General features: G+C 37.7%; 1 protein-coding gene and 1 non-coding gene across 2 annotated transcripts in view; one reads left to right on the top strand and one right to left on the bottom strand.

The window, feature by feature from the left end:
- Positions 1-15,683, bottom strand: part of LOC136877786 (pseudouridylate synthase RPUSD2) — a 546,352-nt gene that overhangs the window by 15,748 nt on the left and 514,921 nt on the right. Inside the window, exons 9-11 of the mRNA XM_067151993.2 lie at positions 8,028-8,218; positions 6,847-7,059; positions 4,732-5,006 (exon numbers count right to left, since the gene is read on the bottom strand). Coding sequence (XP_067008094.2) covers positions 4,732-5,006; positions 6,847-7,059; positions 8,028-8,218 — 679 coding nt within the window. The remainder of the gene's footprint in view (positions 1-4,731; positions 5,007-6,846; positions 7,060-8,027; positions 8,219-15,683) is intronic.
- Positions 11,257-11,417, top strand: LOC136877859 (U1 spliceosomal RNA). The gene has a single exon (XR_010860807.2). It is a non-coding gene; the product is annotated as a U1 spliceosomal RNA (small nuclear RNA).

The following is a 15,683-nucleotide window of genomic DNA, read 5'->3' as shown; positions in this document are numbered from 1 at the left end:
GTATTATCATCACGCAATTTATACCAGTCATTTCTGCTATGCTTTTGTGAGTGACTGACAAGTGAGTGAAATAATACAACTTCAGAGCGGATCAAGAGACCGTACGAATATACGGCCCGCCACACCACAACTCTGAGCTGGCACAGGGATGTCCGGCTGCACCACCCGCCATGCTTGCCTGCTAGGATTTGAGGTATGATTTTGGAGCCTTGCAGCTAAATCTGGAGGCTGATGCCTCACACACCATCTTATTACAGTACAACTACAGAGTCAATAAAAATTCCGGATAGGTTTCGACCTGTCATACCAGTTACTTCCCTTGTAAAAACAATATTTCTTTTTCTTTTTACAGCTTGCTTTACATCACACTGACACAGATAGGTCTTATGGCTACAACTGAATAGGAAAGAAAGCAGGCATGGCCTTAATTAAGGAACAGTCCCAGCACTTGCCTGGTGTGAAAATGATGTGTGATAATGGCTAAAAGGTATTAAATTATATTAAATTAGCAGTCCTCTCAATAATGGAGAAACAAATTAAAAATCTATATTCGAAAAATGAATATTTTAACTGGTATGCAGGTCATTATCACGCCTGTCCACATCTGGGCTGATAAAATAAACTGATAAGAGGTGCGAAGAAAGAGAGAGGTTGAGCCCGGAAGTGGTGGAGATCAGCCGGTCAGTACCATGACTATCTGAATCACACTTACAGCACTGATAAGCTGCATTACATAACATCAACTGTGTCTGTGCCATAATTTCGTAACTAGGGAAATCTCATTTATGACGATGTGCTAGTGATTTCCGCATTAGTTCATAATTCGGACATTCCCTTTGATTGCTTCATAACTCCATCTAGTTCACTACCAGTCAGTCACAGTTTGAATTAGCAGTGAGACGGTTCATAGTGTTCTTGTACGTTCAGTGTGTGCAGTTGTATATTGATATTCATTAAAGACATTAACGTTGTTACAATATGCCTAAAATATCTCAGTCAACCAGTTTAAAATTGAAAAGTTACTTATCAGAATTTAAATAAGATGGTTTATCAACTGACAGTAAGATATTATTTTGTAATTTGTGTCATTGTACAGTGACATCTACTCAAAGGTTCCTTGTGCAACAGCACGTTTCAACCAGTAAACACCAGGCTAACAAACAATGAGATTCCAAGCAGAGACAGTTATTTCTGACACAACCAGCAACTTCCAGTGAAACGTCTGAGTTCAACACCGATCTCTGCCATGCTCTAATCTCTGCTGACATACCTCTCTTCAAACTGAGAAATCAGTGCTTCAGGGAATTCCTCGAGAAATATACTAAATGATCCATCCCAGATGAGTCATCATTCAAAAAACCGTACTGTTCAGCCATATACGATGAAACTGTTCGGAAGATAAGGCAAGAGATTAAAGACGGTCCAATTTGGGTTTCCAATGATGAGACATCAGACAAAGAAGGCAGGCTAATTGGCAACGAAATCATTGGTTTGTTAAGCAAAGATTATTGTAAACGGATTCTCTTACACTGTGGTGTTCTAGAAAAGTGCGATAACAAAACTGTTCAATGAGGCTATGGGTATCCTCTGGCCACAGGGCATTAAGTATAATAAAGTGTTACTTTTTATTAGTGATGCCGCACCTTATATGATAAAAGCTGGAGAAGCATTATGTGTTGTATATCCTAAGATGACTCATTTAACATGTGTAGCACATGCCTTTCATCATGTGGCAAAAGTGGTAAGAGGCAGTTACTCCAAAGTAGATTTATTGATTTTCTCAGTGAAAAAAGTTTTTCTCAAAGCCCACAGAAGAGTATATCTTTTGAAAGAAATGTACCCACAGATTCCATTGCCGCCTAAGCCAATTCTAACTAGGTGGGGTACGTAGCTGCAAGCAGTTGGATATTATGTTGAATATATAGACTGTATTAAGAACGTTCTGCATGCCATGGACTCTGAAGATGCAGCCTCAATTGAAGCCGCAAAAACAGTTGTCTGCGAAACAAGTGTGAGAAATGACTTGTGTTATATTCAGCATAATTTTTCATGCATCACAAAAACACTGAAAAGGCTCCAAAATGTGCATCTCTCACTTTCTGAAAGTTGTGAAATTCTGAATAAAACTGTGGAACAACTAAATCATGCTACAGGTAAAGTTGCAGATGTAGAGAACATGAAGATGGCCACTGTACTTTCAAAGAACCCCGGATATGAAGAAATGACAAAGGTTGCTGCAATGCTCTGTGGAGATTTAAGTGTAAAATTAACATTGGATTTAACCCCAGCAGATATTGTGAAGTTGAATTATGCCCCCATTACCTCTTCCGATGTTGAACACAGTTTCAGTCAATATAAATCTGTCGTTAGAGATAACAGGAGAAGATTCACTTTCCAGCACTTAAAAGAACATTTTGTAATCCATTGTTTTGGTAACAGAGAGTAAAAGATTGTGTGTTCTTCAAATATATTAAAATGACAAGTGCAACATTATGTTGCATGTAGATCTACTGTGTTTAGTTTCTTTGAACTTCGATATTAAATAGAAATTAATGTTATATGTGTAATTTTAAGTCCATATATAATTCCATATTTCAATAAAAATAACTAAATATATGGGTACATATTTCAATAATTATTAGTACATATAAATCCGTTCCTTGCTTATCACGTACATGTTTCACCCATTATTTGGGCATCTTCAGCCTGTATACAACCTTTAGGTCAAGGTTCAGGACCTTATTTAACCATAGATAGTACAAAGTATATGCTCGTTAATAATCTCTTAAGACTAACATGCCAGGATAATAATTTTAAAAATGTGAACAATACATAAATGTGAGTAACATACATTATTGGTGTTTTAACACAATTAAAACTTGTCGGTCCTGTTCTATTTAACTTAAAAATATGTCCAAAACTAAAATGGATCTTCTTCCTCTAACATAAGTCTTGGGTAAAGAGGATATTCATATGGGGGCTTATTTGACCCACATAGATCATTTTCATGTTCTTGACGTAATCAGTGTTGAAATGTGTTGTCAACCATAAGTGGAGATTTAAAACCGATTGTTATATGTAGACTGGTCAAGATTGTTGTTGTGAATGAAACTATAAGCGTCTTAACTTCGGGTCTTATGTGACGACAAGGAATTGAAAAAAGTACAATCACCGGCTGTTTAAAATTTAAATCTCAACACTCAAATGCTTCATCCACCATGCCAAACGTTAAACCCGCCCATACCGCAATAGCACATACGCCCATAGACCAGCCTACCTCCACTCTCCCTCCATGCCCCGCCCCTCCATTACCGCACCGATAGAAGTAGAAATGTTAGTAAGGCAGGCGCTGCCAGAACAGCCAGATCCACCTAGTATGAATTGAACAAGTAAGTCACTTTACAGTTATGAGGTGTTAGTTTAAAAGCTTTTGTTACAACACGTGCTCTAAATTGTCAATTAATTTTTTTTTTTTACTTCATTACAGATAATCTTAAGATCCCTCCCAAAGGCCATGCAACACATCAAAGGGAATGATATTCATACAAGACTGTATGAAGTGTCTAGGATGTTCCATCCCAATTAAGCAGCAGCCTAAAACTAAGAAACAGCCTAAGATTGTACTTTTTACAATTCCTTGTCGTCATATAAGACCTGAAGCTAAGACGCTTATAGTTTCATTCACAACAACAATCTTGACCAGTCTACATACACAATCGGTTTTAAATCTCCACTTATGGTTGACAACACATTTCAACACTGGTTTCGTCAAGAACATGAAAATGATATATGTGGGTCAAATAAGCCCCCATATGAATATCCTCTTTTATGTTAGAGGAAGAAGATCCATTTTAGTTTTGGACATATTTTTAAGTTAGATAGAACAGGACCGACAAGTTTTAATTTATGTTACTCACATTTATGTATTGTTCACATTTTTTAAATGATTATCCTGGCATGTTAGTCTTAAGAGATTATTAACGTTCATATACTATATTATACTACATATGGTTAAATAAGGTCCCGAACCTTGACCTAAAGGTTGTATACAGGCTGAAGGTGCCCAAATAATGGATGAAACGAGTACCTGATAAGTCTACATAAATTCATGTAAATTCAAACCACATTAAACTTGGAAAGTATTAAATAGGTGGTTTTATTAAATTATCCTTGAGATTATATGCTAACGTCATCTTCAATACAGAACAATAATGAGAGTGTTACTTGTGATTGTTTGAATCCGTGCCATAGGATTTCAAACATCTATTCTGTAACAAATTTCTTATGTTGCTGCATGTTTGAAAGGAGAATAATACGATCTGAGGCATAACTTGAGCAATTGTATTGACTTTGGAGAAAGCTCTTGAAAAATAGTTGTCCTCTTTAGACTAAAATAATTGGTAAAAAATAATGAAAAAATATGGGGAGGGGAGGGGGGGAGGAAAGAAACCTCTTCACCTGCATGAGTTTACAGCAGATCCTGAAGTAATAAATACTGTATTTTGAAAGAAAATGTCAAAATATATTAAAACCTTCTGTGCTTCCATTTACTTACCAAATGAGTTGAAATGCTTTCCATTAATCTCAATCTAATCTGATTACATGGTTTCTTCATACTTCAAGAGATTTTGAAGAAAATTATATGCTGTACTTACCTTTCCTTTTGTTCATCACAACATATAAAAATATAGTTTAAAAAAAAACTTAATCTTGCAAGCACAACACACACACCTTATACTTCCAAGCATGTAGGTACATGACCAAGTCTTTTGGCTTTGGATCCCTATAGCGCACTTTACATTCATAGCAATGCTCATCTGTTGTCATTTTGTCCATATTGAATGAGAGGTCTGGTGCTTCATGCCCAGTCTGGGTAGCTACTGTCACTTTAGTGCCTGTTCGGGACAATGCTTCATTCTCATTAGACTCTTCACAGGGCGAAGCTTCTCTACTCACGTCACCGTCTTCATCTGCAATGTTGGTGTCACTCACAGATATCTCACAGCCTGAAACATAAAAGAAGTACATGTGAGAGAGGATCAAGGGTCCTAACTTCATCACTAGTAAAGACAAGTACATCTATTTTAAAAAATCAGGAAAAAAGTACAGAAAACTACAAAATTTATCTACATCTGTAGATACTGAAAGCTGACAAGGTGGCCCCTTCATAAACAAATATAGACTGGTACTTCTACACATTGAGCAGTTCCATGGTTTTGCAATGCCAATTATTATTATTTTTTCTTTTTTCTTTCTTTTTTTTTTTTTTTTGCTAGGGGCTTTACGTCGCACCGACACAGATAGGTCTTATGGCGACGATGGGATAGGAAAGGCCTAGAAGTTGGAAGGAAGCGGCCGTGGCCTTAATTAAGGTACAGCCCCAGCATTTGCCTGGTGTGAAAATGGGAAACCACACAAAACCATCTTCAGGGCTGCCGACAGTGGGGTTCGAATCCACTATCTCCCGATTACTGGATACTGGCACACAGAGTGTTTAATGCAGTGTGTTGTCATTCTAAGTTCAAGGAATGGAAACAGGCAAAAATCCATCAGCTACAGAGGGATAACTCTGCTGTTACATGGGCCGAAGATCATAGACCAAAGTTTGTGAACCATCATAGAACCACATTTGAAACTTACCTTCAGTGACAGAATGTTGAGAGCAAAGCATCAGAAGAATAGCAAGAACTTGTTCATGATATTCATAGATATTGAAAAATATGATAGTGTCACAAGAGAGAAGTCCTTGCAGTGCTTGTGAAAGACTGGTAAGGAATGTCCAGGTGTTGCACAAGGACTGCATCAGCTACGTGTGAGTTAGACAGGAGACAGCCATCATGATTTTCAACTAAAATTGGAGTCCAACAGGACAGTGCATTTGCCTTTGCTGATGACATCATGATTTGGACAGAAACAGAAGATGAGTAACAGGCAAGACTCAACATGTGGAAGGCCAGGTTTCTCAAGATCAGTGAGACTAAGCCAGCAGTGATGGCTAGTTGCTTTACTTAGTATTAAAAACTTCATTTTTTGTCCGTATTGACTCAAGATTTTACAATACTTGGGGGTGTACCTTAAGTAAGGCCACTCCTAGCCCTTTCCTGTCACACTGTTACCATAAGACAAAGAAAATTGTAAAAAAAATTAAATAAAGAAAGAAAGTTTAGATAATTTAAAAACAAATATTTTCTTTCATTTGTCTGAGGGAAAATCAGTGTTTTTGTTAACTGTTTCATGGCAAAATGTATACACTGTGCACATATAATAATTTAATTGGTTTTCCAGCCAACTAACTACTTTTACTGTTTTTGGAGACACTAAGGTACCGTCACTTTGCACTCCACGACTTCTTTTACATGCCAGTAAATCTACTGATACGAGGCTGGTGTATTTGAGCACCTTCAAATATCACCAGACTGAGCCAGAATAGAACCCGCGAACTTGAGCTCAGTGTAAAATAGTGCAACAACTGCTAAATTCTCTTGAGGTGATGCAATAGACTATTTAAAAGAGTAAATTGCTCATCATATGTAAATGTACTTAAATATAAATCTTCTGTGGGTGCAAGTTCAAGGTAGACTATGGAACAGCTTCTGATTTTTATTTTACTAATAGCTTCTTGTTACATAAATCTACAAGCTTTGGAACAATCTTATATAAACAGGTTAAAGATGTAAATTCCATTCAAAATAAACTTTCAGCTCATTAGATCATTAATAAGCTGAACGTTTATTTCAATTACAATGTGGTTGTGAAAATTAAATATTCACATATAAATTCCATGCTTTCCTATAATTTTTCCACATTTCTTAAAATAAGAAATTTGTAAACAGTGATTCTACTCACCCTTTACGGCCAGCCCATCATCAATGTCACCCTTCAAAGGTTTAAACATGCTAAGTTCTGAGTCACCATCCATTCCCAACCAGTTTTCAGCATTATGGATGTTGATCAGATCTCTGATGAGTTCCTCATCTGTCTTACCAATATTACCACCTTTGCCTTTCTCTGGTCCAAACACAGTGTGGTTGTAGAGGGGATCATTCACCACAGGATAACCTAAGGACAGACACAGCATTAATTTTACTCAAAGAAACAAAAATGACAAAGCAACAAAAACAATGCTACAAGCATAAGATTTAATAATTACAGATACCTGTATTTATGTTGTATAAGAGAGAGTAAATTAGGAATAGATTAACGAGTGGGAAGTTTAGCTGTCGAGGGTGCCAATTCCCAGGAATCCATAATATTGTGTGATGTACAGTACTTTTTTCCAATTTTACTAATATTTATAGGTTAATATTTATTTTTATGAAATATATGTGTTTGCCATTGAATGAATGAGAGTCTGTCCTTATTGACTGCAATAATGCTGATTGACAAGGAGATACAGAATATAACTTTCTTCCTGCACTAACTTTTCCATTTCTGCATAATAACTATTACATCCTACATTTTCTCTAATCTGTTTGGCATAATCATGCTTGGGTCTACCCCTACTGTTCTTGCCACCTACACTTCCCTCAAACACTAACTAAATAAGTCTTAAGATGTGTCCTTGCTGCTTGCTGTTTGAACTCTTTATGTCTACGACATTCTTGCTCTAACAATTCGATAGCAGCAGGGATGGATCGCTTCCAAAGCATGCGGTCCTCAGCAAGTACTTCCCAGGCTAAGGGTTTATTTTGGTCTCTTTCATGATTTGTTTACGCTCGTCTTTAAAGCATCTCAAAGGGGCACTTCAGGGTCTTTACCATAGCAAATTTGGCAAGGGAGCCTACAGTATATGTAGGAATAATAGGCTGTTAAGGGTAATAAATTAAAGATTACCTTATAACATAATACTGGTAATGAAAAAAGAAAAAACTACCTGTTTATGCAAATGGTATTCATGCAAGCTAAATCTTCAGTTAATTCTTTGTTAACATAAATGTATTTGGGTTTGATTTAAGTGCTCCAATGTGGGCGTAATAAATAAATAAATAAATAAATAAATAAATGGTATTCACCTCTGATCAACTTACCCAAGTATTGAAGATGCACTCTGATCTGGTGCATACGGCCAGTATGTGGTTTGCAAGAGATGACACTTGTTTTGCCATTGAAACCAAGTTTTTGAAATGTAGTTGTGCAATGCTTGCCTTTGGGAGACACCTTACAAACACCGATCTTGTAACTCACTACTTCAATGGGTTCATCACATTCAATCACCTCACTGAAACAAAAAGAAACTCTTTACACTTACCACCTTATAACCTGTTTATTTGAACTCAATCCCTTTTCTGACTTGTACAAATTTTACTTACACATTTAAAGTGTACAATATGCACGATAATTAAGGCTATAGTCAACTATTATTACATGAATAGTTTGTACATTTAGCCAATTATTAAAGGTGATTATAATGAATAAAAAATATTAAAGGGAAAAAATAATATAATAATTATTTAGCCAAGTATTAAAGGTGATAATATTGAATAAAAAATATTACAGGAAAAAATAATATAATAAAAAATCATTTACTAGATGTAAAAGAAATAGAGCCTCCGTGGCTCAGGTAGCAGCATGCCGTCCTCTCACCACTGGGTTCCGTGGTTCAAATCCCGGTCACTCTATGTGAGATTTGTGCTGGACAAAGCAGAAGCGACACAGGTTTTTCTCCTGGTACTCAGGTTTTCCCTTTCATATTGCATTCCAGCAACACTCTCCAATATCATTTCATTTGTCATTCATTAATCATTGCCCCAGAGGAGTGTGACAGGCTTCGGCAGCCGGCACAATTCCTATCATTGCCGCTAGATGGGGCTTCATTCATTCCATTCCTCATCCGGTCGAATGGCTGGGAACAGGCTGTGGATTTACTTTTTTTTTTTTTGCAAAAGAAATAGAACAGAAGGACAGTAATATTGATGCAAACTGTTAACAGTACATTCTCTACTGTGAGCCTCCTGAGAATCCCTGTACAGGACTTTCTCTCATACATATATCCCGCTGAGACTAAACCACAGATAGACCTACATTTATTATAAAGACCTGCTCACTCCCTTGCTGGACAATGCATTGTTGGGTCCACCTACGAGTTCTGTCACTTGTTCCAGCGAGCGTTAGCATTTGGCCATCTGTCACGGTGGTATAATGTTCAAGTGAAGGAAGAAGCTGCAGTCCATCCCTTCTTTCATAGCATTAAATGTGCTACTGGGCTACAGTATGTATGAAATCAAGATCAAACAAGACTTAAATTTAAATACTGTATACTAAATGAACTGTTTTAATAAGCAGACCCAGCCAACAGGTGGAAACTGTAGATGATGATGATGATGATGATGATGATGATGATGAAATAAACTGTTTTAATAAAGATAAAACTCGTCCAATGCAAACTAAGAAACGGCACGAGTGAAGGAAAATGTGTCACTACCTGTACAAATATACTCCGTCTTAGGGTTGCCACATGTCACATATTTCATAGACAAACCACGGTATTTTAGAGTAAGAACAACGTCCAGGCTGAAAAGACAAATGTCTGGAACATCACATTGTAGTGATTTGGCAGTTTCGAAGTTCAATTCTGGGCAATTTAAATTCTGAACTACTTAAAATTGTAGGGTATTATTTCTCTGTTCCTGGGCAAAGTGCGAATGTAGAGGTGTTTTCTCTAATGTCTGCCCGATCTATAGAAGAACAGAACATGTTGACACTAACATCTGTGAGTACAATAGGCCTATATCATCAGCGACAAAGTTTTGCTGTTCTGAGAATGTCCAAGATATAAGCCTGGTAATGGTTTCTTGAACAGGTGTCAACAAAGTACTTTAGGGTTGATTTGCTGGGAAGTGTGAACAGAGTCACATTTCGGACAAAATCATATGCAGATGGAGATTTGTTTTGCCATAATACACAGTATCTGATGGCTATTTCACTCCACTTGTGCTTAACTTTCCTGAAGGCGCGTAACTGTTTTTGAAGGCAAATCGCCTTTACGTTGTTATTTTCGGAAGCAGTTTCTAATTTGTTTTTATTCATATTCTTGAACTATTCATGAATCTCACCATGTTGCCTTTTCAATTTCTTTACAACAATCCGCAGGAATTTCAGTTTATACCCAAGTCTGCGATTTGCATGTTTTAAATTACTGACCTCTCTGCATTTAAGAACTACAATAATCAGATAATAAGTCTGGACACTACTGTCTGCTTCTGACACAATACTGCTACCTGTCATCCTGATCCATTATATCACTGGCTTTGCACACACTAGTAGTAGGCTAATATTTTCACTACACCTTTGTTTTCTTTGCCTTCATCACAATATTAAGATGTTTATAGTTTTGTTTCAACTGCCTCCGTGGTCACTTACGTTTCACTGTTTTGTATTTAGGATAATTAGGAAACACTGACTGTACACTTCCTGATCTTAAAAATCCTTTTGTGATTCCACTTTTACAGTCTTCAGCGATGAAATGTGCACTGCAGACATCAAGAGTGGCCAGATGGGTGCCACAATTTTCCGCCTTCACCCAAGACAGACGGATGAGCATATATAGCTCTATACAGGAATTATATAAATTTCATTAATTTGAACTATGAGGTCATATGGTAATTATACTCATATAAGAGGACCAATGGGCATGGTTAACGAAAGTACACAACAAATAGGCACCAGCGCTTACCTAGGCGGGAAACAGCCTTCAACCCTCTCTCTTTTAGGCTGGCCCCGCAGTGTAGGGGTACCGTACCTGCCTCTTACCTGGAGGCCCTCGAATTGATTCCTGGCCAGATCAGGGATTTTTACATGGATCTGAGGGCTGGTTCGAGGTCCACTCAGCCTACGTGATTACAATTGAGGAACTTTCTGACAGTGAGATGGTGGCCCCAGTCTAGAAAGCCAAGAATAACAGCCGAGAGGACTAGTCATGCTGACCACACAACATCTAATAATCTGCAGGCCTTCGAGCTGAGCAGCGGTTGTACCATGAAGGGGGAGTTTTATTTCTCTATTAGAAAACCACAACACAGAAATTTCATGGAAAGACAGTTTTTCTCTCTTCCCGTAGTGTTATTACACAGTAGAACACAACAGTAAACCATGACAATCGACATTTTGTCTCTAAATAATAATACTAAGCACAGTACATTATGATAGCCGACTGCTGCCTAGGTGCTTTTAGCAGGCTGAATGCTAGTACTTGGTGGCTGAGAGGGGAGTTACTAGAACAGACACAGTTCCTGGCAGAATGGTCAAGTCTTTTATAATAAATGTAGGTGGTGTATGGGTTACCATGATCAACAAGGTGGTTCCCCCAGGGTGAGGCCCTTGCATTGCTCTTCGCTTGGGTTGACCCCTGCGAATACCCCAAATGTGGGTATCTCGGGCACATCATTTTGGTAGTCAGGGCTGCGTTTGCACTGTCCTGGATTTTTTTGCTCCTCCGTGACTCAGGCGGCAGCACACCAGCCGCTCACCGCTGAGTTCCGTGGTTCAAATCCCGGTCACTCCATGTGAGATTTGTGCTGGACAAAGTGGAGGCGGGACAGGTTTTTCTCCGGGTACTCTGGTTTTCCCTGTCATATTTAATTCCGGCAACACTCTCCAATATCATTTCATTTCATCTGTCATTCATTAATCATTGCCCCAGAGGAGTGCGAAAGGCTTCGGCAGCCGGCACAATTCTTATCCTTGCCGTTAGATGGGGGTTTCCTTCATTCCATTCCTGACCTGGTCGAATGACTGGAAACAGGCTGTGGATTTCTATTTCTTTCATTTCAGGTCTAGACCACATTCCCTAACTTTATTTTATATCAATACCAATATGATAACACAATTTACAAGATCTTTATTTCCTTGGAAAAAAAATACAAGTCATTCTTGGAATAGCTAATAAATTAATGGTTCGAGGTCTGGACTTATATTTATGCATATATTCTTTCATCAGCTAATACCACATGTATAACAAGCATACTATGTTTTTCATTCGTTTAACTTCAGTTAAACAACTAAAAATATTGATGATTACTGGTTAAAAACTAAATGTTTAAAAATAAAGTCAAAGGTATTCCATTCATGGATCAAAGCACTGACAGATTATCTGCTGCACAAATTTCTTGGATAATAGATACATATATAGTAAGACTTCATTTCAACATCATTTTATTATACAAACAAAATCCATAAATATACTGACAAGCAAAAAAAAGTGTAACGCTTTTTTTTTTTTTTTTTTGGCGTGGATAAATGCAAATTTATTGCACTAAAATGGTATTCAGAATTTAAGATATCTTCATTAATTCTTAAGGTCTTATTACATCTTATTACACCCTTATTTAAACAAAAACCATAATATTAACCAGGAAATGGACTTGTAAATTGGGAGTGAATAGAAGTCAGAATTAAATTGAAAACAAGAAATAAAGTGGTTCAACCTATTCAATACAAGGAAAATAAGAAATGTAATGTTTCATTCTTATTTGATTAAAAGCGGTACCAGTTTCGACCACTATTCTGGGTCATCATCATCAGCCAATTAAATAAAAATATAAAACAATGCACAGGAAAACAATAAGTAAAGGATAAGTCTTTCACTAAGAGCAGTTCAAGAAGCACTATAACACTACAGGGATTAGCAATGCGTGATGTAAGATCCTAAAATCCAGAAGAAGTCTAAGATCAGTCATTTAAATGAAGCAAGGTGCAAGTTCTTCAAGAGCAGTATAACATACGTAATGTCCAGCACTGTGCTTCAAAACGTTTATGAGAATTGGTGAATAATTCAGTGAACAAGCCTGCAAATACTGCTAGGCGTGAAGTTATAATACAATTTAATAAATTTGAAGTCCTAAAATTATATAGAAGTCTAAGATAAGTCACTTAAATGAAGTAAGATGCAAGTTCTTGAAGAGCAGCACAACATACGTAATGTTGGCACTGTGCTTCTAAATGCTAATTAAACTTGGTGAATAGTTCAATGATCAATCCTACAAATGCTTCTAGGTGTGAAAATATACAGGTGGCAGAATACTTCCTAGGTCTTCTCTACACACTTTCCCTTCCAACTGCAGAGCTGAGGTTGAACGTGGATTCATCAGTGAAGAGGACATTGCTCCTTTGCTCCTCTGTCCAATTCTCATGTTCTCGAGCAAACTGAAGATGGGCTATCTGATGCTAGCATGCCAACTGGGAGCCAGCAAGAGATGTTCTTGAAAACAGATCTGCCTCTTTTATTCGTCGTCTCACTGTCCATTCTCTAACACTGACATTGTGCAGCTCTTCTAGATACAGTCTAGCCTGTGTGACTGTAAAGCAGCAATCTCTTAACATCTCTAGAGTTAAAAATTGGTCATTTCTGGATGATGTACACTTTGGACGACCTGATTCAGGGTGTCTATGAAAGGGGTTATGTTCTCGATAATGTCTTATATCTCGGTGCACACTTGTGGACAATTTCCCAGCACTTTTGCAAATAATGGGAGCTGCATCCATTGTCAATAAGTACTACAGCTCTTGCAGCATCTTCCAGATTCAAAAGTCATCTTGAAAGCAACTTTCATTCACAGAACCTCACGAAAAACGAAATGTGTGCGAAGACTGCCAGACAGAAGCTCAACAATAGGAGACGATCTCCTTTTCAGTCCTTCATCCTTGACAGGGCATGGTGGAATTCACATTTTCTCTGTCCTGATTTGCTTCCTTCAAGTCTGGCAGTCTATCACTACAATGGTAACCTCGTTGAAAAGTTTCACCACCAAGGACGGTAGCTAATTGGCAGTCTTTCTCGGGGTCTCCACCACTAGCTTCTCCAAAGGTGCCTGTTCTTCTGGCAATGGGTCTAAAGTAGCAGACGGAAGCCTGGCTGATCCTCTCGAGAAGTCTAGTCTGTATGCCTAGTTCTTCCAGTATGAATGTATTGGCTTGATGTTCAATCCAAGAAATTTGGAAAATGCATCAGTAAACCAACATCTTAAAGATTTATATTTTCCTCTTATCTGCGTGTTTGATTGTCTAGGTCACAGCTGCATAGGTGGCAATGGGAAATATGATGGAGGGAACAAGTTGCAGTTTTCTATTCTTTTTAACTGTTTGATCCCTCCATATTCTGGCAGCTCTGTAGAGGCTGCCCTGGCCATGGCTGTTCTCTTGATTTCATCAGAACACCCTCCTGTTTTATGGTGCCCAAGTAGACAAACTTCTGGACAACCTTGAAACCAGCTGCCTGCCTTGCACTGGGTTGGATAGCTTTCTGTCTGCTGCCAATCATCACCTTTGTCTTTCTTCTGTTGTTCTGCTGTTTGCATGGCTCAGAGTTACAACCTGGGATGGGATGCATATCAAAACATTTAAACTTTTAACAGCTTTATTGTGGCTTAACATCTTGTTCTATTCAGTGCATTAGATTGTAGTGAGAAAACAAAATAAGTTATTCTGGGTATACAAATGCCAAGTGCTAAGTAAATACGTTTAATTGTATTAATTTCATTATACTCCGCACGGCCTTACTTCTAAATTGAAGTTTCGCAAAACAAATGAGCTTCGCCTTCCCTCCGTTGCCAGCGCGCTACGCCTGCGAGAACAGCTGATGCAATATGACCGCGGTAAACAGCCCTTTTAAATTGTAATACATACTCAGAAAAACGAATGAATATGGATTGAAAACAAATTCACAAGAACTACACTTTCTAACAATATCTGGCACTAAAAGAGAATACAACAATAAAAGATAATGAGGAAATAATACATCACTAACGGCTAATGGCTGGCACAGAAAGGAGGTTATGGCCTACAAAGGGAACACTCTACTGATCTCAGAGTCACTGGAACCCTCCAACAATATGAAAAACACACTAAATATTGAAGGAAAATGCAAAAGATCGCGAACCGTACCGAATACCAAACACGCTGAGCGAGATAGGTTAACCATGTGGCGAATGTAAATATTAGAGTTGGCAACTGGGTTTCGAGATCGTGCTCTGCCGATATAAATCGATATGAATGGCAGCTTGGGATTGGTTGGATGTCTATGCTTCAGCGCATAACCACCAGACAGAGCCAAAATCTGCCAAAACGTCAATTTAGAAGTAGAGCCGTACGGAGTATAGGTTATGCGAAAAAAAAAATCAATTATTTTGACATGTGATAACTAAATATTCCTTTGACAATTATCTGTAGTCATGGGAATACATAAAAGCATTTTTTATGAATACAACATAAACACTGAATGATTGTATTGCATAAGCATAATAATAATAATAATAATAATAATAATAATAATAATAATAATAATAATAATAATAATAATAATAATAATAATAATAATAATTTCTCTTTATGTCTCACCAACTACTTTTGATGGTTTTGAAGACACAAGATGCCAGAATTTTGTTCTACAGGAGTTCTTTCATGTGCTGGTAAATCTACTGACATGAAGCTGATATATTTGAGCACCTTCAAATACCACCGGACTGAGCCAGGATCAAACCTGCCAAGTTAGGGTCAGAAGGCCAATGCCTCAACCATCTAAACCACTCAGCCCAACTCATAATATACTCAGCCAGGTACATTGTAGTGGCTTTGCTTGTGCCTTGACTCCACATTTCACCAGCTAGTCTTTACAACACAAACTATTAGAAGTCAGCTGTTCTCAGCTCTTTCCACGCTCATGCCATTAGCTCAAGGAGCGGACTCTCTCA

Source organism: Anabrus simplex, chromosome 7, assembly GCF_040414725.1.
Source record: "Anabrus simplex isolate iqAnaSimp1 chromosome 7, ASM4041472v1, whole genome shotgun sequence".
In the NCBI taxonomy this organism is placed as follows: Eukaryota; Metazoa; Arthropoda; class Insecta; order Orthoptera; family Tettigoniidae; genus Anabrus; species Anabrus simplex.
This window is presented reverse-complemented; position numbering and strand designations above follow the sequence as displayed.